Consider the following 21162-nt stretch of genomic DNA (forward strand, 5'->3'; position numbering starts at 1 on the left):
CATAATATAGCATGGCATTATTTAAAAAAAAAAAAAAAAAGTCATAGTATAGTATGCAATAATAAACATGTCATAAAAAGTCATAGTATAGTTTGTCAAAAAAAAGTTGTGGTAGAGTTTGTCAGAAAAAAAATGTTTAAAAAGTTAGTGTGTGTTGTAAAAATTTTCACTGAAAAGTCATAGTATAATACGTCATTAGAAATGGTATAAAACATGTCATAGTATAATATGCCATAATAATAATGTCATAAAAAACACCATACCATAGTATGTCATATAAAATGTCAAAAAAAAGTCATAGTGGTGTGCCATAATAAAGATGTCATAAAAAAGCCATAGTACAACATGCCACAGAAAATGCCTAGTCATAGAATAGTACATAAATAATGTCATAGAAAATGTCATAAAAAGTCATAGATAGTATTCCATTATTAAGATGTAATCAAAAAGTGATAGTATTGTATGTCATAGAAAATGTAAACAAAAAGATCATACTATAATATGCCATGATATAAATGTCAAATGTCAATGTCAATGTCAAAAGCCATAGTAAAGTGTACTGTAAAAAAAAAAAAAAAAGTCATAATATAGTATGCCATAATATAGATGTCATTTTAAGAAAAAAAACATGGAAAATGAAACTAAAGATGTCATATTAAATCATGCTATGGTAAAAATATCATTCAGAGCTATTGTAGAGTGTGTTGTCAAAAAAATTGTTAATGATGATAGTGCCTTAATATAAATGCCATAAAAAGTCACACTATAGTATGTCGTATAAATGTAATGAAAGAATCATAATACATAAAAAAGAATAGTATAGAATATCACACAAAAAGTCATTTAATAAGTCATTGTGTAGTATTACATAAAAAAAGAAAATAGTTATAGTATAGTATTACATAAAAGATATAAAAAGTCAGAGTATTGTATGCCATTTAGAATATTATAGTTTGTCATAATACATTATGGTATAGTATGCTAAAATAATGTAATTAAAAGCTATAGTATAGTTTGTTGTCAAAAAACTGTCATTAAAAAGTCATTGTATAGTATGCCATAATAAAAATGTCATTAAAAAAGCCATAGTACAGTATGTCATATAAAATGTCACAGGGTAGTATACCATGACAAAGACAAACTAAAAAGCCATTGTATAGTGTCGTCAAAGAAAAAGTAATTAAAGTCATAGTATAGCATGCCATAATAAAAAATGTCATAAAAAAGCTATAGTATAGTTTGTCATAGAAAATGTCATAAAATGTTATAGTACAGTATGTAAAAAAAAAAAATAATCAAAAGTTATAGTATTGTATTAATGAAGTACTATACTATTACTTTTTTTTATAAGATTTTGTATGATGTATGATACTATGACTTTTACAATTTTTATTTAAAAGAATGTCCAAAAAAAAGCCATAGTTTAATTTGTCACAGAGAATGTCATAAAACTTCATAGTATAGTATGCTATTATAATATCATTCAAAGCCATTTTGTAAAAACATACTTAATTGTTACATTTTTAATGATTTTTAGACATAAAATATCATGACATTTATGACAATTATTCAATAATATATAATACTATGATGATGATGATGATGATAAGGGCGGCAGGGTGGTGTGGTGGTTAGCACTGTCACCTCACAGCAAGAGGGTTGCTGGTTCAATTCTGAGTGCGGGAGCCCCTCTGTGTGGAGTCTACATGTTCTCCCTGTGTCAGCATGGGTTTCCTCTGGGTACTCATGCTTGCTCCCACAGTCCAAAGACATGCAGGTTGGGGATAAGTCAATTTTTATTTATTTATTTAATGTTCATTTAACAGGGACGATACATACAACATTGACACAAAAAAATGGGAAAATGTGATGCATATAAGATGTCTAGCTTCAGCTACTTTGCAGTCTGTGTCCCTGGTCAGGCTTTAGAATATAATAAAATATACTGAATACAATAAAAAATGCAATGATAAAAGAAAAAAGTCCGTAGGTGTGAATAGTTGTCTGTCTTTATATGTCAACCCTGCGATAGTCTGGCAACCTGTCCAGGATACCGTGCGTCTCGCCCAATGTCAGGTGGGATAGGCTCCAGCCCCCCTGTGACCCTCAAGAGGACAAGCAGTGAGGGGATGGATGGATGGATGGATGGATGGATGGATGGATGGATTGAATGACATACTACACTATTAAGTTTTCATGATTTTGGACGACATACTACGCTACCACTTTTTTTCATGGTTTTGGATAACATACTATACTATGACTTTTTTTCATGATTTTGAACAACATACTATACTATGACTTTTTTTCATGATTTTGGACGACATACTATACTATGACTTTTTTTCATGATTTTAGACGACATACAATACTATGACTTAGGCATAGGCATAGTATAGTATGTTGTCCAAAACCATGAAAAAAACTCAAAAAAAAAAAAACCCTTTAACAGGGGAAAAAAACGGTAGAAACCTCAGGAAGAGCAACTGAGGAGGGATCCCTCTTCCAGGAGGGACAGACGTGCAATAGATGTCGTACAGAACAGATCAGCATAATAAATTAACAGTAATCCATATGACACAATGAGACAGAAGAGAGAGAGAGAGAGAGAGAGAGAGAGAGAGAGAGAGAGAGAGAGAGAGAGAGAGAGAGAGAGAGATGCAGGACAGACAGTAATGACAGTAGCTTACAACAACATTAATGAAAGTAATAATATTATAATTATAGTTCTGGCTACTGTGATACAATATGTTGAAAGTATATATTAATATCTGATAGTATACATATGTGACGATAATCATATGTGTATAATAACAGTAGAAGTATGACTAATGACTAATGATGGCAGCAGCAGCAGGAGGCATCTGGCAGGACCACGGCAGCAGCACAACCACACACGTCACATTATCCAGGCACCGCTGCGATATGAGTTAACCTGAGAGACAGTGGAGCACAAAGGTGCCCGGTGTATTATAGGGGGGCCTCCAGCAGACTAGGCCTAAGTCAGCCTAACTAGGGGCTGGTACAAGGCAAGCCTGAGCCAGCCCTAACTATAAGTTTATCAAAGAGGAAAGTCTTAAGTCTAGTCTTAAATGTGGAGACGGTGTCTGCCTCCCGGACTGTAACAGGAAGATGATTCCACAGGAGAGGAGCCTGATAGCTGAAGGCTCTGGCTCCTGATCTACTTTTGGAGACTTTAGGGACCACGAGTAACCCTGCGTTCTCAGAGCGCAGATTTCTGGTGGGATTATATGTCATCCATATAATATAGTATGTCCTCCACAATCGTGAAAAAAACTCATAGTATAGTATGTCCTCCAAAATCATGAAAAAAAGTCATAGTATAGTATGTCGTTCAATATCATGAAAAAAAGGCATAGTGTAGTATGTTGTTCAAAATCATGAAAAAAAGTCATAGTGTAGTATGTTGTTCAAAATCATGAAAAAAAGGCATAGTATAGTATGTTTTTCAAAATGATGAAAAAAAGTCATAGTATAGTATGTCCTCCAAAATCATGAAAAAAAAGTCATAGTATAGTATGTTGTTCAAAACCATGAAAAAAGTCATAGTATAGTATGTTGTTCAAAATCATGACAAAAAGTCATAGTATAGTATGTTGTCCAAAATCATGAAAAAAACGTGATAGTACAGTATGTCGTTGAAAACAATGAAAAAAAGTCATAGTACAGTATGACATCCAAAATTATGAAAAAAAGTGATAGTATAGTATGTCGTCAAAAACCATGAAAAAAGGTCATTTATTAGCATGTCGACCAAAATCATGAAAAAAACGTTGCAGTATAAATACCATGATATATACTATGTCAGAGCAAATGTCATAAAAGTCATAGTATGTCCTAAAATGAAAAAATGACATCACAATAGTATGCCATAACAAAAATGTCACAAAAAAATCCTACTATCATATTTTCATTAAAGGAGTCATCACCCGGAAATCACATTTTTCCTTGTTATTACATGTATATTGGAGTTAGACCTCAGTTGAAAGTTGCCTGAAATTTTGGAGGATGAAAGTGGCTGTTTTTTTTTTTGGCCTCTTTGTTCAAACCACAAGGGTGCGCACTCAAAAAAGTGAGATTTTGGGTGTGCTCTTAAGGTTACGTAACAATAGGAGGCTATGTGCCTAAACCCGACCTCTCTACCACCACCCCCCACCCCGCCCCACACCCCGCCTGAATCATACTGCACCTGCCGCCATTACCAACAAGGTGTGTAAAATGTCTAAACGACGCTCCCACGTTAATTGTTCCGTTGTTGGTTGCCACAATGAACACAAAAGTATTTTCAGCATCCCAGCATCGGCGGACCAAGCAACAAAGGAACAGTGGATACATTTTATCTTCAATAACAATGTTCCCGTGCCTCTTCCTGTCGCCCTTTACGTCTGTGGAAAACATTTTTCGCCTGACAGTTTTTCAAATTTGGGACAGTACCAGGCGAATCTGGCCTCAACCCTGCGTTTGGAGAAAGGGGCAATTCCTACTATTCGAGACTCACCAGCAGTGCAATCGGTAAGTCTCGCCACGTTATGTAACAGTTAATGGTATGTTTTACTGTGTCGGCTACTTGACCCTGAAACGATGGTAGACAGCAGCTAACTGCTAATTGGGCTAACGCTAGATGCTAACATTATTCACAAGGGACTAGTATAACCTGTGGACCTCATGTGATTTAGAAATGACCCCCATGTCTTTCGTTTTATATCTCCGGGGTGCGATGTACTGTGGTATGGATGTTTGTAAACGGAGACCATGACAGGGACCACTGCGGAGACCCAGGTTCTCCAGCAGGTTCCGACTCCGGTTCAAACATAAAAGAGCGAATTCCATAAACAGCTGCCCAGTCAGGTTGTTCATTTGGTGCGTGCACCATGATGAAGGGATTGTTGTTATTTTGGAGTCGGCCAACTTGTGGATGTATTGGGCCAGCCCCCATTCCGGCCCTGTCCTTCCTGCAGCCAATCAACGCATGCCTCATTATCATTATTACAATGAACATCCGGACCAGTCAAAATCTCACATGTACTCGCACGAGAGAAAGTCGCAGTATGGCAGGGAGGCAAAACAAGCTCAATGTTTGATTTTTTTGGCAAATTAATTTTAAAAAATAATTTTAAGACAATTAAAGAGAGACAGGATATGTTAAAACACCAGGTGATAACTCATTTAAAAAATACATATAATAAAAAATGTTATTGTATAGTATGCCATACAAATTTTGATAATATAGTATGTCATAAGAAAAGTCATAGTGTAGTATGAGAAAGTCATAATATGGTACAGTGCTTTCCAAATCAATTTTTTTTTAAAAATTTACCTGCTTTGAAACATTTTTTCAGCCAAGTACTCCCTGAACAGCAGAAAACATTTTTGGTAGAAACACATGGTGAACAAACCTAAGTGTGAATGTAAGTGTTTGTTGCAGCAGTTGAAAATTGGAATACAGTTTAAAATATAACGTGCTTTTGTGAACTGACATTTACATTTCTTGTTTTACTTATTATAGTACATTTATTAAGGAATAATGCATGACTGATAAAAGATCATGTGTGCTTTGATTTTTGATTGATTTTATCAAGTAATTTTATTTTATTTTAGCTGCAAGTCTTCATTAGCAGCTTTTAGCACAATTGGATCCAAAATTTGGATCAGTTTAAAATCAAGTGGTTTAGACCAACAAATGTACTAGAAATTCTACTTGCAGTACAGGGAACCAAAAACATATTGCTGGCTAATGCCAAAATGGCACGCCAAAACTCATTTGTGCATCATCACAAAAAAGCTTGTGCCGAAAGCTCTGCAATTTGGTGATTATTTGCTGGCCGTGCGACACAGCTTGTACGATAGCTGAAAAGCAGAGGTCAGCTTTATCAAAACAGTCAATGGTGTGAATTCATACGTAGAACTGCACAGAAGTTGATCCATTTTGTACAAATTTACTTTGCTGCTGCAAGTGAATCCATTTCTTGCTGCTATTCCATTAACATAACTTGATTTTGACTGCTTAAACACGGCAGTCATAAATACAAAGAAAGCACTTCAGCATGTTTGAATACAGCCACAGTATTAATCTTCAGGCACTACATCCAAAGATCAAACATCAAAGACTCCAGGTACAGCCGTTGAACATTTATCTTTAATTCTGCACAATCTTATCAATTCACCAAAACATCTGAAAGAATATTTAAGGCTGTAGATAGACTTAAATGATACAAAAATCTGGGCAACAAGGATGGAATTAAGGAATTAAGTTAGTATTCTAAAAATACAAAATATAAAATTTCATACTTAAAAAAATTATACCTTATCAAATGCTGTGTATTTATTTACAATGTCAATAAAACACCTCAAAATGAATACAGTTCAGGATTGAGCCTTTCAGAAACTCTCATAAATAAGAAGTTCAGATATGAACAAAGTAGTCTCTTTTCACATTTAAGTTTTTTTCTTTTGTACTCTCCCATTTGATTTTCCTGTTAAAATGCTAAATGGTCTTTCAATATTCTGCCCTAACAGAACATATTCAATTCAATGATATACTTTAATACAGATCTCCAAGTTGTTCAGCCTCGACTCATGAAATGAGGACATTCATTGGAGCCCCAAAGCAGACCAGCTTGCATATACACATCTGAGCAATTCTGGTAAAACATACTGATTTTCTTTTTTTCAAATGTCTTAGCTTCTCTAAAATCCACATCTACATTTTATGACAGCCTTGGCTTGTAAACCCCAGTTCCAAATTTAATTGCCTCCTCAGATATTTACATTATTAGCATTGAATTGGCATAACGGTTAAAACTAGGAGAGAAAGGTCCAGGCTTCATAGAAATACATGTGATCAATTATACGTTTTTGTCGAATAAGGTTGAAAAATAACAATAGTGGTTTGAAAAATACGACATCTTGAAATTCTGGGAACATGACTCAACACTATGTTCCACACTGGATCCAATTATTTCCAACAATCAAAAAGCATCTAAGCTGGGGTAGCAGTGCAAGGCTTCACATCTGGACTTGTTTTAACCAGCAGGAATCAGTTGTAGCTCCTCTGCTGTATTGTGAACCCCTGACCAGCTTGGGGAGCTTGTTTGAAATTTTTCACATTTTTTGTGAGGGCTCTGCAGGGAGAGGCATTATAAATAAGGATAAACCCAACGCTGACCTTTTGGCGAACTGTTTTGAGGCAACCTCACCCTGTGCTGATCTGCCCCAGGGCTCCTGCTTCTGACCTGGACATCTGAAACATTAGCAAGGTTGAGTCTTGTCCTGGGGAATTACGGGACCGCCACAGCAATTGCTCCCAAACACATTTATAGCCATACAACCCTAACCCAATCATTTAAATCGGCTTTAAAAACTCCAGTCCCCCCAGTGGGATTAGCAATCATTCAAACAGCGCACAGTGAGAAGGTGAACTAGCAAGTCCAAAGTAAAAAAGCAATTTGCTTTTAGTCTTGCTCCCTGTCATCATCTCCATCATCTCCACATGTTTTTTTTTTTTTTTTAATTTCTAGCTGATAAAAAGAGGAGATTCTGAAGATATGGCAGTGCAGTTCAAAGTAATAAAGCAAGGGCTGAGAAGCCTCACAGCTCAGCCTCAATTTCAACTCATTCATACATGTGATTTTCTCAAACCCCTCCACTTTTTTCTCTCACACACATTCCAGGTTCATTACCACATCATCTCACCAGGACTTGGGAAGTCATCCACACTAATCCAATAACAGCCGGAACCACAGCGGAACTCATCTTTTTTTTTTTTTTTTTCCAGTGCAATCCAAGGGTCTCTACTTCGGTCCTGCGTTATATCCATTCCATATGATTCTTCTTGGTCCAGTTTCAATTCCCGGTTCAGTCAGGACAAGAGAGGCCTCATTAACAATGGTCCAGTCCAGTATGATATACGACCTATTTGAGTTTGTTCAGTCCTGTGCAGTCAAATCTAGTCCTCTAGGGTCCAGTTTGGTCAACTCCAGTCCAGTATCGTCCACTTCAAGTCTTTGTCTCTGCCCTGGACTATAAGAACTCCACATAGTTTTCTGGTATCAATCCTGTTCGGCCATCCAGAGTCCCCTCCAGCCAACCGGGCTCCCTGGAGGCATGAACTGGAGAGAGAGAGAAAGAAATGTTATTTTTGTTTGAACAACTCAAGATAGAGGAGGAAAATACCTACAAAGATGTGGCACTTAAACATGTGGATGAACATGTGCAGATAGTGTGAGAGAGAAAGAGTGGGGGAATGGGGGTGGAGAGACAGACGCCAATAAGTGAGAACAGGGCACTCAATAATTTCACATGTTCCTCATTATCTACGTGTTTCATATCTAAATATTTTGAGCATACATCTCTGGCGCGAAAATCACACAGCAATAGCTGCTAATAAGTGAGCACGAAATATGTGCCTGGATGAGAGATGTAGTGTTTCCTGCTGGATCCACTAAGATCATCGACTGTAGATGAGGGTGAGAACTAGCTAAGTACTGAAAAAATATTTTGGCAAAAGCTGTAAAACCAAGCAACTAAGTGATAATGGTTAAATATTAATAAAAGCTGTGGTTTGCTATTGAGAATTCTACTGGACTGGATTGTCCTTGTCCCCGCAACATTCTTTCTTTGTACAGTTGTGATGCTACATTGGATATTCTTTCAGCATTACTGTTGTTAATCAGAAAAGAGCATTTATACCACTGTGTAACCTCATGTCAATGCAGTGCCTCATAAGCCATGGACAGTTTTATCTAAATGAGCCGCCAGTCTTAATTAATTTTCTGGGCAGGATTAACACAACATCCAAATATTATGGCCTTATAAAGTTGACATTGGCAGTATATATGCAAGTGCTAATTCACACACATTTGACTGGAGTCGTGTTTCCAAACACTCTACAAACGTAAGTCCATATTCATTCTTCTTTAGCTCCGTTTTGGTCCCCACCACCTCCTGAGGGAAATATCTGACTCATAAGGCCCCAGACACCAAGCCAACGGTCGACCGTTGGTCAAAGTTGGGCCATTGGTGAGTGTGTGCTGCCCTCGACAATGTGGCATTTCCTGCACCATTGCCCCTTGCCAGCCCCTGTCGCCTTTTTTTTTTCTTGACAACTGAACATATGGAATCGGCGTTAGCGACAGTGGAGCCCATCGGTGATGAAATTACTCTGATTAACAGTTCAGCTCAGCCCTCAGAAGAGAAACATAAGTCAGAAAACTAAACAAAGCGCTTACGGGAGGGAGTGAGACCAAAACAAACTTCTTACATAAGGTAAGATTATTTGTCTTTGGCCATTGAACTCTTTAGCAGAAATGTTTCGTGATGGCTTGTGTTACTGCTCACTGGCAGATGGTAAATATGTTTTGTTCCTTTAACATTGGATTGTGTCGTTAATGCGCTAACTGGCTACCTAGCATCAAGATGGTTTACTGGTTTCCCTTTCTGAATGTCCATAGACGCTTCACTTAACTAAAGACTGATGTCTTTCTCCCTGATTTTGTGTTTAGATGGGCGGATACAATTTCAGACTTTAAAAAAATTCCCTATGTTGCAGAACCAATAGTAAATCTGCAGGGCGGTCCTTCGGTGGCTTGCTGAACTCTTGTGCTCGTAAACATAGTCCGACTGCGTTAAAAGTTTTAAACAAAGTCACTGTAAGTCCTTCATTTCCACAATCTTGTGGACTGAGCACACGTTTGATAAAACGGAGTTAAATCTCTCAGTATCCATTTTCAAACTCTCTGTGTGTTTGTTTCCTTGCGGACGAGAAAAGAGGGAGCGCACATTTCCGGGAGGGCGTGTCCTTTTCAAAAATGCAAGAGGCGTTGCTTTTTTGACGGCCGTTTTCTCCGGTGTGTTAAACACACTTTAGAAAGGAGTGTCCCCAGACTATCAGAAGGTGGAGATCTCTGATTGTCTGGTGGCGAGACTAGACAATAACAGACTACCCCCACCTGCTGGTGTGGAGTGTTATTTCCTCTCATGCAGACTAGGGCTGCAACTAACGATTATTTTTGTTGTCGACTAATCTGTCAATTATTTCTTAAATTAGTCGACTAATCATTTTATCAAAAAATGTGATAAAATGTTGAAAAATGTCGGTCTGTCTCTCCCAAACCCCGAAATTATCTCATCTAATGTCTTGTTTCATACTCACGCCAAAGGGTTTTAGTTCACCGTTATGGGAGAGTTTGTAAAGCTGCCAATATTTGAACGTAAGAAGCTGCAATAAGAGTATTTTGGGGTACTTTTATAGTACTTTTCTATGAAAAATGACTCAAGCCGATTAGTCGACTACTAAAATAGTCACTGATTATTTTAATAGTCGATTGGTCATTGATTAGTCGACTAATCGTTGCAGCCCTAATGCAGGCACAAAACTTTTGTGCTGGCTGACCACTGGCTGAAGTCTGTGGGGTGTGCTCATGTGCAACTTTTCTGGCTGAGACATGGCAACGTTTTCTGAAGTTGTTCTGGTGTGTCTGGGCCTTTAAGCTGTTGACCATTTGTTGCCGGGCAGGTAGAATACAGTAGGAAGCAAAAGACCAGATGTAAACATGTGGACGATGCAAGCTGTAAATATAAGGAAGTTGAAGCTGAAGTTGAGCTTATGAAAAGAAAACCAACATTAAAGCTGATTTTGATTTTAGGGTATACAGGCCCAAACAGCTGTCTTGACTAACACTGCAGGGCTTGACATGCATGAACTACAGTAATACCACGATTTTGAGGAAGCAACATAATTGATCCAATTGTGTGCTGCTGTTGCATGCACTATATTGTAATGTTCTGGTTAAAGCTCCACTAAAAAAAGAAGGCCTCTGGCAAGATATGGCGAAAACACAGGAAGTTCAAAGGAACATCGCTGCAGAAATCAATTGTGTGTTTACCACATTTTGTCCTCACAGGGAATCTGACTCAATAAAAGCTGCAGACCTTTCTACCACAGAGTCACATCAAAGGAAGACACAAAATTTAAACTGAGACAGTGCACAAGGTTTTTATCTGTCTTTAATAGTCATGGGTCTTTCTGGTTTAGACAGAACTAAATCATCCTCTTCCTTTGAAATTAGTTTGTGCAACAAAGTATGAATCAAAACTGTGGTAATAATCTGTAGAACAGATAAACACATAAATACAGTGTATTGTAGCGTTCTTATGACAGCTACAAAGGCATTATGAGTCTGCAGTATAAGCTCTGAGGGGACAGCCATCAGTGGCTAGCCATGAGCAGACTGGGACACCACTGTAGGGATTATCTGTCCCCAAGGTCACATTTTGACCCAAAAGGCTCCGATGACACTGCTACGCATTACATAACCCTCAATAGCCTTAACGCAGCTAACTCTATTTAGGGTCTGAGGCACCATGTGGCAACTGGCATGACCAAAAAAATGAATCCCTGTATGTGTCCCTGCAGAATTCCCCTGCAGGCTTTACAACATACCGTGATAACTAATATGTTCGACTGTTTCCAGCTTGAGAACTAGAGAAGCCGCGTAAGTACTGACCAAGTGGTTTTATTATCCTTAAATTTGTGCAAATCTGGTCTTCATTAGGAGAGCTGAGCCAAACAAAACTACGAGGAGATAAATGTGATTTATAGTTTTGGGCTTGAGGTTGGAGAGGCTTAAATTAGGCTGGAGAGGACCCTGAGAATGTGAGAGGAAAGGAAACAAAAAGAGAAAGGAAAAATAGAACTAATATTTTAAATGCTTTTCTGTGTCACCATGTGTGTGTGTGTGTGTGTGTGTGTATATATCTGTGTGTGTACTTAGGGTTACTTTCAAGTATGAACACTTACTTTTGCCCGCCCCCTAAAGAGAAGTGACTCCCCGGATCTAAAAGATATTAAGTGCTTGGCTGCATGCATTGCACATTACTACATCTGTCACACTCCAGTCTGCTTGCCAGCCTCTAATATTCTCTGGAGTAGTGTGCAATACGAGTGAGTGCACACACAAGCTTATTTTAAAGCCAGGTGTTGGATAAAAATACTCGAAAAAGAAGAAAAAAAGTATTACATGCTATGGGCTCAGGCTCTCAGTAATTAACTGCAAGATGTCAACTAAACAGCCTCTTCGTGCAACTCCAGTGCACCTCTTCCTCTTCACTCCAAAATGACCACCACATTTTACCTAAGGAGAAAACTTTGAGTAGAAGTGACAGGGGACCTTTTAAGTCTGTTATAAAAAATGGTAGTCCAGGGAAGATTGTGTCCCAGTTGTTATTTTCTGGGCAAAACCCTTCGACTACTTACAACCCCAACAATGAAATCCAACACCACGGCTAAATGAAGTCCAGCGAACTCCCAAGGCTGACTGTTCATTTTGACAGTAATTGTTTGTTTTTTTTCAAACACCAACCCACATTCTTTCCTATTTCCTTTCTGCTGTCAAGTCCAGGGCCTGACTCACCATTCTCAAAGATGGTCCCGGCGATGAAGGACAGCTCTGAGTTATGCTCTGCCTTGCAGGCATACAGCGCCCGAGCCTTCCTGCCCGCGATACTGGAGACATTCAGAGAGTGAGAGTGAGACAGTAGGTTCTGGGCTCATTCAAGGGAAAAAACAGAAAGCTTTCAGTTTGAAACAATGCTTAACTTAGACACCTAAAACCAGACATGGGTCATTACTTTATATCAACTGTTTTATAAGTACCAGGTGGCTATATTTACAAATGATATAGGATGTTTTCTACCATGAGTCAAGGAAGTGATCCTTTTTATACTGGAATGGATTTCCAGTTCTAATGTTTCCCTTTTTCTCGCACACATAATGCTCATATATATCAAATGTAATACTTCATTTTTCTTTTACATCATTGTTTTATATAACTGTAGCTTTTACAGAATCATGGTCTGCCACAGAATCTGCTAGCTGCCATGCAGTGGGAAGTGGTTGAAGGGAAGGCTGAGGTTTTGAGGGTGCAAAGCAGTGGCAAGAAACTAGCAGCTTCTGCAGCAGCACCAGCACACTTGAAGCTTGTACCTTGAAGCATAGTATGTCTGCATGGCCATATCGATCCACTGAGGAGCTATTTGAATTTAAAAGATCGAGGCCATGGTCCACTATAAGATGGCGCTAAATAGGGAGTGTCTTGCTCAAGGACACTGCAGAAAGAAAGACACTTGCAGGAAAAAGCCTTCAGGTTTTTTTTCTTGAATTACTTTGCTGTTCTTTATTATTTCAAAGTAAAATGGCAACAGTCAAGACATTTGGAAAGATGAATTTTGAAGAACTACGTGAATTAATAAGAGCACATTAGCATATTGCTAGCACCATTCAAATCATTTACTGAATGGTGCTTGACTAGTGCTTGAACCAAATTGCAAGAACTCCAACGCCTCCAGAAGAAATAAACACGGATCCATTTTTTTCTCTTCCCTGTCTTCTCTGTTGCACACAATCACACACCTTACCTGTTGAGAAAGAGTTCCCCAGTGCACCAACAGTCTTTTACAGCTTCACCGTGATTCGTGACAAGCTGTGATTAAATCATTACACAAACAATGTGGACCAACCTGACGGGGGAGGAGTCACTGGAGGCGGAGGACGTCGGCTGAGGACTTGATGGGGCAGAGAACATCGGCCAGGAGGGAGAGCGCGGGGAGGTGGGGCTGGGAGACATTGTGCTGAGGGACACATACATACAGAGGGTGCAATTTATAGCATTGGCAGCATTATATCGACTACAAACTATATTATTGTCAGCTGTGATCTTTTACCTGGTTGGTATGCTGCCACGACTCTTTGGGTTCAGCCTGGAAACACAAGATGAAATAAGAACCATGATGAAGTAATCCATCCTAATGAAGGAGCTATAAGGTTAAGTACTAAAATGTTTCTGGACTTGTAAAAGCAAAGGAAAGCTATTTTAACAAACCTGATATTAATTTAGACATTAAGTCTCAAGAGAGACTGTATTACTGAGGGGGTTCTCCCTTCTCACTGTCCTCTTGCTGAGGTCTATTTGCATTAGCTCTACAGCACACAAGGAACAAATGACAAGCCCACAGAGAAGACCTCCCAGCTTGCTTGGCAAAAAAATAAAAATAAAACCCAAATAATTTAGCTGAAAGGAGAAACTGACTCCTTAATAGCTCTCAATGGGTAATGTGAGTTGTTTTAATGTGCTCCAGCCTTGACTAAAATAACAATCTTAAATGAAGGCTAATAGCCATGATGAAGAAAAACAGTACATTCCGGTGAGCTTCCAGGGTCAAAAGAGATGAAGGTTTTAGCTGACGTACACTTGGCCCTGACATGATTCTTATACCTGCCCAGTGTATAAACTAATTGCTGCATTTCACAGTCCGTAGACAGCAGGGGCACACACGTAACATCAATTTGACAGGACTAAGTAATTTAGATTTGGTTCATGTATCTACTGTAATTACACATAGTTGTAGTGGGACTCTTTCCAAGCTTATGTTAGAGTGTGTATCTACATCAATCTAATCTAATTTCCAAATTGTCAGACGACATCATGATGTGAAATATAATTCATCCGTCTATCTAAACAAGCTGTTTGCCTTCATCAATCCATTTGTCATTCTATCCATCTAATCTCATGCTGCAAGATGCCAAACATACACACACACACACACACACATACACACACACACACACACACCAACAGCATGTCGATCACTCAAGTCTCGGTTTCTTTCTTAGAGATGACACGCAGGTCGCTTTCCATCACAAGCTGCCCTTAAGGATGAATCATGGTCTAGACGAGGTGAAAGAAACAGACAGAGAGGCATGTTCAAGACTGGAGTGAGGAAACAGCGAGGCATAATAAAAGGAGAAAGCAAAGAAAATGTGTCAATCAAATTATGTAAAGGCAGGACCGGGTTTTGCAACAGGCTGTGAGATAATTTCCTTGATTTAATATATTTCTGTGATCACGCAGCCATTGCTGAAAAATCAGTCATAAACAAGGCCAGTGGAGTCATGAGGACACTGAACACCCACCACTCAGCCAGGCTGTCGAGCATCACGACTGACTACGTGTGTTTCAGGCTAAAAGAGGAGATTTTCTGCTGCCTCTGCTTCTCCATTATTTCATTGCTCTGCCCCATGTGAAGTGAAATAATACTGGAAAAGCCTTAAAAGGCTGGATTATATCAGTAAATTTTGCCTGGTGTTCCCTTTACAGTACATCTGGATGCCACTTGCCTGATTTTAATAAAATCTAAGTGGAGACAATTAACTGTAAACTGTATAGATCTTGCCTACAGGCCTTGTTATTCATGAAACTGAACTGCAAAGACAATTTGCTTCCATTATTTAAGGGCTTCGAAACTACTTCTTGAGCCTTTTCATTCTCATTGGTTCAGGATCCATGATGTGAAATCAACAGGGTTCCCACCTGACCAGTCCATTGAGATAAATGGTGCTATTGAAGCTAATAGTGCTGAAGTTCAGTTGTATTCAAACCGTGCTTTGTGCAAGTTAAGGTGTGGAACAGAAACTCTCTCCAAGAGCACAGCGCAGCCAAGTAATGTCACGATTACTTGATTTCACTATTAACCGCGATTTTAAACGCCACGGTTAATTATTCGTAAAGATTCCTCAACACCGCCACTCTCCAAAGATTATGCCGGGACACGGAACCATATACAGTAGGTCAGCGCAACTCGAAAACAAAGTTACAAAAGTCTCCGAGCAATGAAGTATGGATGAAGAAGACTCCCCGCCCCCCCCCCCCCCCCCCCCCCCAAAAAAAAAAACTGTGTGCCGTGTGGGATCATTTTGGCTAGGGGTCATTGTTGACGACGGCTTTCCAGTTTGTAAAACATGCCGCAAAAAAGTCGCGGCCGAAGGATCAAACACGAGGAACATGATACAACACCTGCGGGACAACCACCCGGCTTTATATGCGCAAGTAAAGGTAAATGCACAATAACTGGGTTAAATTACGTCAATCTCGATTTATCTAATGTAACATTGAATTAAAAATTAGATGTTAGTGTGTCATTTGCAATTAATGGCATAGTGGTATGATACGAGATGGGCTTACAGTGCAACGTGACAAGCTAAGGCATGTCTCAAAAACTTTTTTGATGGATAGTTTTGCAGTTTGTGTGCACACAGCGTGAGGTTGTAATGGTTTTGGGTCCGTGTAGCTCTTTGGAGTGAGACGACAGGCAGAAACTCACGTCCACATGAGTGTGGGATTTCACAAATGCTTGTCGTTTATTTTTACATCAACTTATAAACACTCCAAGCTTACCAAGCCCAGTTGGATGGCTACTACATTTTCATGCATGAACAAAATAGTCGCCACACGTACTTAAAACCATTACTGTTGTGTTGAGAGATAAAAGAAAAAGCAGGAGCACATAAGTATACGTCCGACCAGCGTTGGGTGCGCTCAACAGACTCAAATCATAACAGGCGTTGCTTGATGACGTTGCTGCTAGGCGACACAGTATACACCATGTTAAAGGCACATTTCATATATTCGACTGTTACAAGTTCAAATTCTTTTTTTTAGTCGTCAGACTGTTTCAGTGTCAGTGTGCAATGTGGAAGATATACGTAATGTCTTCTCAAGGTCCTCAGTCAGTGAACATTTAGCATTAGTATTTCCTCCTTTTGCTTCCTTCCATCTGTGTTGAGTACATGTTGGACTTGTCCTTCCAGCACGATGTCTGTTTCATTTATTATTAACACTGCACGAGATGTGCTCTCAATTTATTTGTGTAATTGTAATTTAAAGACAACAAAAAGAAACACGCATCCTAGAAAAAACTTAGACTGCTGGACCACAAAGAGGCATGTAGTAAAAGCAGAGTCCGCACACTACTTTTTGGTTACTTTTCTTTGTTACTATATTATTTTTGTTATGTTGGCATGGAAATAAATGAAACTTAAAGATCTATAAGGAGTGTTCATGGGATTTTACACATTTATAGTGTGAAATTAATAATCGTGATAATCGTAAAACCGTGATTATTTCTCTGACAATAATCGTACCAGGAAAATCTATAATCGTGACATCCCTAGTAACCAAACCCCAGTGCTAGGTGCAAGCACACATTACCCCACCCTGATGCACAAATTGGAGACAGAAAGTTACCTTTGTCAAAGTCTGCAGGATTTTTTTAAATTAATGTCTGATGGTTGAATACTTTGTTTAAAATGATGCAAGTATCCAACAGCTACTAAAAGTAACTAGAAAGTGATACGGCTAATTGTGAATGTTGCCCTAAACATTGCGAGAGTCACATGGGTGGAGATTCAAACCAAACTTTATTTTGAATTCTAGGGAGTTCCCAAAGATACTGAACATGTCACATTGAGTATTGTGTACATGATTATGGAACATAAATGTACATTTCTGTTTGATGTGATGGTGAAGCCAAAAAAGACATGATGTTGGTTTGAATATCTCAGCACACAGTTTTGATGAAATGTTAAAACAAGCAGACACACAATGTGATAATCAGAATTTTTTTTTTTTTTTTTTTTTTTTTTTGCCTGATGGTAGAGCGGGTCGTTCACCAATCGGAAGATCAGCGGGGTTTGATCCCCGGTTCCTCCAGGCTGCATGTTGAAGTATCCTTGAGCAAGATACTGAACCCCAAATTGCTCCCGATGATTCTTCCATCGCTGTGTGAGCATGTTAAAAACTGAGTAGCAGGTGGTAGCTTGTATGGTAGCCTCGGTGTGTGAATGTGTGTGTGTGAATGGGTGAATGTGACTCATAGTGTACAAAGCGCTTTGAGTGGGCGGATGACTAGAAAGGCGCTATACAAATGCAGGTCCATTTACCACTTTCAAAAAACAAATGGTGATAACTGGGGAAACAGAGGAGTTATGTTATGTTGTATGCAGTATGTTTTGGCCACTCTTATAATCTCCAGGGTTTGGCAGTAATGGAATACAAGTAACTAAATTCATTCATTCATTTTCCGTAGATGCTTATACTGTTAGGGGTTGCAGGAGGCTGAGGCCGATCCCACCTGACATTGGATGAGAGGCGGGGTACACCCTGAACACATGGCTAGCACATAGAAACAGACAACCATTCATGCTCACAGTCACACCTACAGCCAATGTATAGTCACCATTTAACCTAACCTGCATGTCTTTGGACTGTGGTCAGTTGAATCCCTAGGCTGAACACAAACCCGCCACCCGGAGTTCAAACCAGGAACCCTCTTGCTATGAGGCAATAATGCTAACCACTGCACCACTGTGCTGCCAGTACCTGAGTTACATATTTAAAATATAAAATATGAGTAACTGTATTGACAGAGTAACAGTTTAAATTCCTAGCATTCAAAATATAATACTTGAAAGTTTTATTTTATTTGTTTTTGCAGTTTTTGCCTTTAATTGATAGGAAACTCAAGTGTGATAGGGGGAGAGAGAGAGGGAGTGACATGCAGCAAAGGGACACAGGCTGGAGTTGAACCCGGGCCGCTGCGGCAACAGCCTTGTACACGGGGCGCCTGCTCTACCACTAAGCCACCGACGTCCCTAAAATGTGTGTTTTCTGCTTAAAAAGTGCATATGGAGAAAACAGAAAGTACTTGCCCATCTTGTAAGTAATGTGAGCCTACGTGGTTACATGACTTAACAGAAGTTCATATTTAACAGATTCAGTGTGGACAGAGAGCGATCCTTGGCGTAAAAATTCAAATGAGGCACGTATTTTCCATAAACAAATATTTAAAAAAGTGTGTGAAGTGCACCTGCCACACGACAGTGGCAGAGGAGATCCACAGCCAGGACACTGTCCTGTGTTTTTGGCATGGAAATATATGACCCAGACAAAACTTTACAAATTACATTACAGTGCATATATTCAGTACTCTGTCACGAAATACATTTTATAGTAACCCTCCCAACACTGTTGACCAAGTTTAACAACACTGACATATCAACACCTTATATGATAGCAAACTGTTGCTATGTTTCAGGCCATCTGGTGACTGCAAGCCCAATCGTCACTCTGCATGTAGCTCTGGTTTATTCTCTACCATCTACTGAGACAAATATCTGGCTCTGTAGTGGCTACATGCCTCAGTATCTTCACCAGCTAATCCCTAAGTTTGTCTGTCTGCTGTTTGCGGCTGTACCAAAACAGTAAAGATGCAGATTGTAACACCAAAACAACAAGCCGAAGGGTAACTGCAGTACAGCTGGACCAAATGTCTTTTTTTTTTTTCCTTTAAAAGCTTCTGTGGAGATTTTTGAATGAAGCCTTGATTGTTCATAGTCATATTTCATGATGTGATTACTGTAAAATAAATTTAAAATCCAGGAAACAAAATCCTCAATTCAAATGAGGTAATTTTTCAGATTAAATGAGATTGTCTGTTTTTATATCAAATCAACTTTCTTCAATGAAAAAAATTACTCATAGTTCTGTTAGACTGTTGCTAGGCCAACACAGGTATATATGAGAAGAGCAAACAGTTTTCTGATCACAGCAGAAGTGTTGTTTTTGAGAGGCTAAACACCAAAAACTATGGACAGAGCAGAATGTTGTGAATGTTGAGAATGATCTCATCTTTTTTTTTCAATGAATTTTGACATTTGGACTTTACAGCGCTCTGGAGATATTGAAAATATTTGGATTGGATCACACGAGTTGGACGCATTCCTCCACAGACATCACTGGAATCTGATTATTTTAATAGTATAATACTAATAATATTTGCCTTATCTTAATCTCTAATTGTGCAGAAATACTGGGTTTTAACCAAATGAATAGACATGCATAAAGAAAAAGCTGCACAGCATTCGAATTTTGATTTAAGTTGATTTTTGAGTGCAAATGTTATAAATGAAGCTCAGCGTAAGTTCAATCAGGAAGACTTTCTTTGTGCTCATCCATTCACAATTCTCTCCCTCCCACAGCTGACTATGGGTGTTCACTTTTCTAATTATCTTATCAAACTTCGCCATGATCTCTATCAGCCAATCAGGATGCTACTGCAAAAGTTTAAATCTGTTCTCTCCTCTGCTGCTGTCAGCTGGCAGAGGAGGCAGAACTGTTGCAACCTTCACCCCGTTCACCTCCAGCCAACGTATCCAAAGTCCGAAACAAGCTCAACAAAGACTTGTTCCTCTACTCATCCCGATCAAACCAATCTTCACCACCTCTACGACCACCTTCCTGTTCAACTATGGATTCATCACCCTCGTCATACCATCTCCATGGGGTCCAGTCACCAAAGACTTTTCTCATTTTTCTTTCTCATGTGCACGTTAATAAATATTCTTTTCACGATTAAAACAAGTCTCTCCCGATTGAAATGATGATTCAAAGCTTCGAAATATTTGCCCTTAACTGGAGTCAGGTGGTAAGTTTCTGTAGGTTCGTCACTATGAGTGACTCCTTTCTAGAGATGCACCGATCCAGCTTTTTCAGTTTCGAAAGCGATTCCGATGCTGTGCCTTTGAGTATCAGCCGATACCCGATACTGATCCGATACCATGGTTGACCTAAAAAGCTATATACCTTTACATGTAGAACAGAAAAGACTAGAGGCATCAGGCATTGATGACTACACAGTTCTTTCCTAAGATAAAATGAAACAGGATGAAGAAGATTAATGCAATGATGAACTATTTATTTTTAACAAAAATTAACAACTGTGCAACAGCAGTTGAAATAGTGTGAAATACCTCCACACAGCAGATTCTCTCCTTCGCTCCATGATGTATGATGTAGCTCGTGTCGCAATAGATTTAAAGGGAAAGGATCACCTCAGGTATAGGCTGCATTTTCCAATACCTGATCCATCTAGTTTGATGATATCGGGACCGATATTCAATCCAGATATGGGATCGGTGGATCCCTACTCCTTTCACATTACACACAGTCAATTTGTCCATTGTTGACATAAACACATTGGTTAAAGCAGCTTTAGGGCTCATCATTTGAAAAAAACTGAAGTACTCTGCAGCAAATGCAGAATGTTAATATTTTATGCCTCTGCCAGGGTCAGACAGTTCACTCCCTATTCCTTTTTTACAGCATATAGGTGATTCAGGGCATTAGTGCTTCTTTTTTTTTCTCTTATCTACCGCTTGGCACAAAATATCAACTCATTCATAGCAGGGCTTCTTTCTATAGCATAGTCTTGCCCTTTTATGATGACGTGCAATGTGGTTGCCATAGTGAC

At 39.0% G+C, this 21162-nt stretch overlaps 1 protein-coding gene across 1 annotated transcript in view; it reads right to left on the reverse strand.

The window, feature by feature from the left end:
* Positions 1-6135: 6135 nt before the first annotated feature.
* Positions 6136-21162, reverse strand: part of LOC117267754 (rho GTPase-activating protein 26-like) — a 133105-nt gene continuing 118078 nt past the window's right edge. Inside the window, exons 21-24 of the mRNA XM_033643757.2 lie at positions 13741-13776; positions 13537-13647; positions 12432-12523; positions 6136-8129 (exon numbers count right to left, since the gene is read on the reverse strand). Coding sequence (XP_033499648.1) covers positions 8041-8129; positions 12432-12523; positions 13537-13647; positions 13741-13776 — 328 coding nt within the window. The 3' untranslated portion in view covers positions 6136-8040. The remainder of the gene's footprint in view (positions 8130-12431; positions 12524-13536; positions 13648-13740; positions 13777-21162) is intronic.

This window comes from Epinephelus lanceolatus, chromosome 11 (genome assembly GCF_041903045.1).
Source record: "Epinephelus lanceolatus isolate andai-2023 chromosome 11, ASM4190304v1, whole genome shotgun sequence".
Taxonomy (NCBI): Eukaryota; Metazoa; Chordata; class Actinopteri; order Perciformes; family Serranidae; genus Epinephelus; species Epinephelus lanceolatus.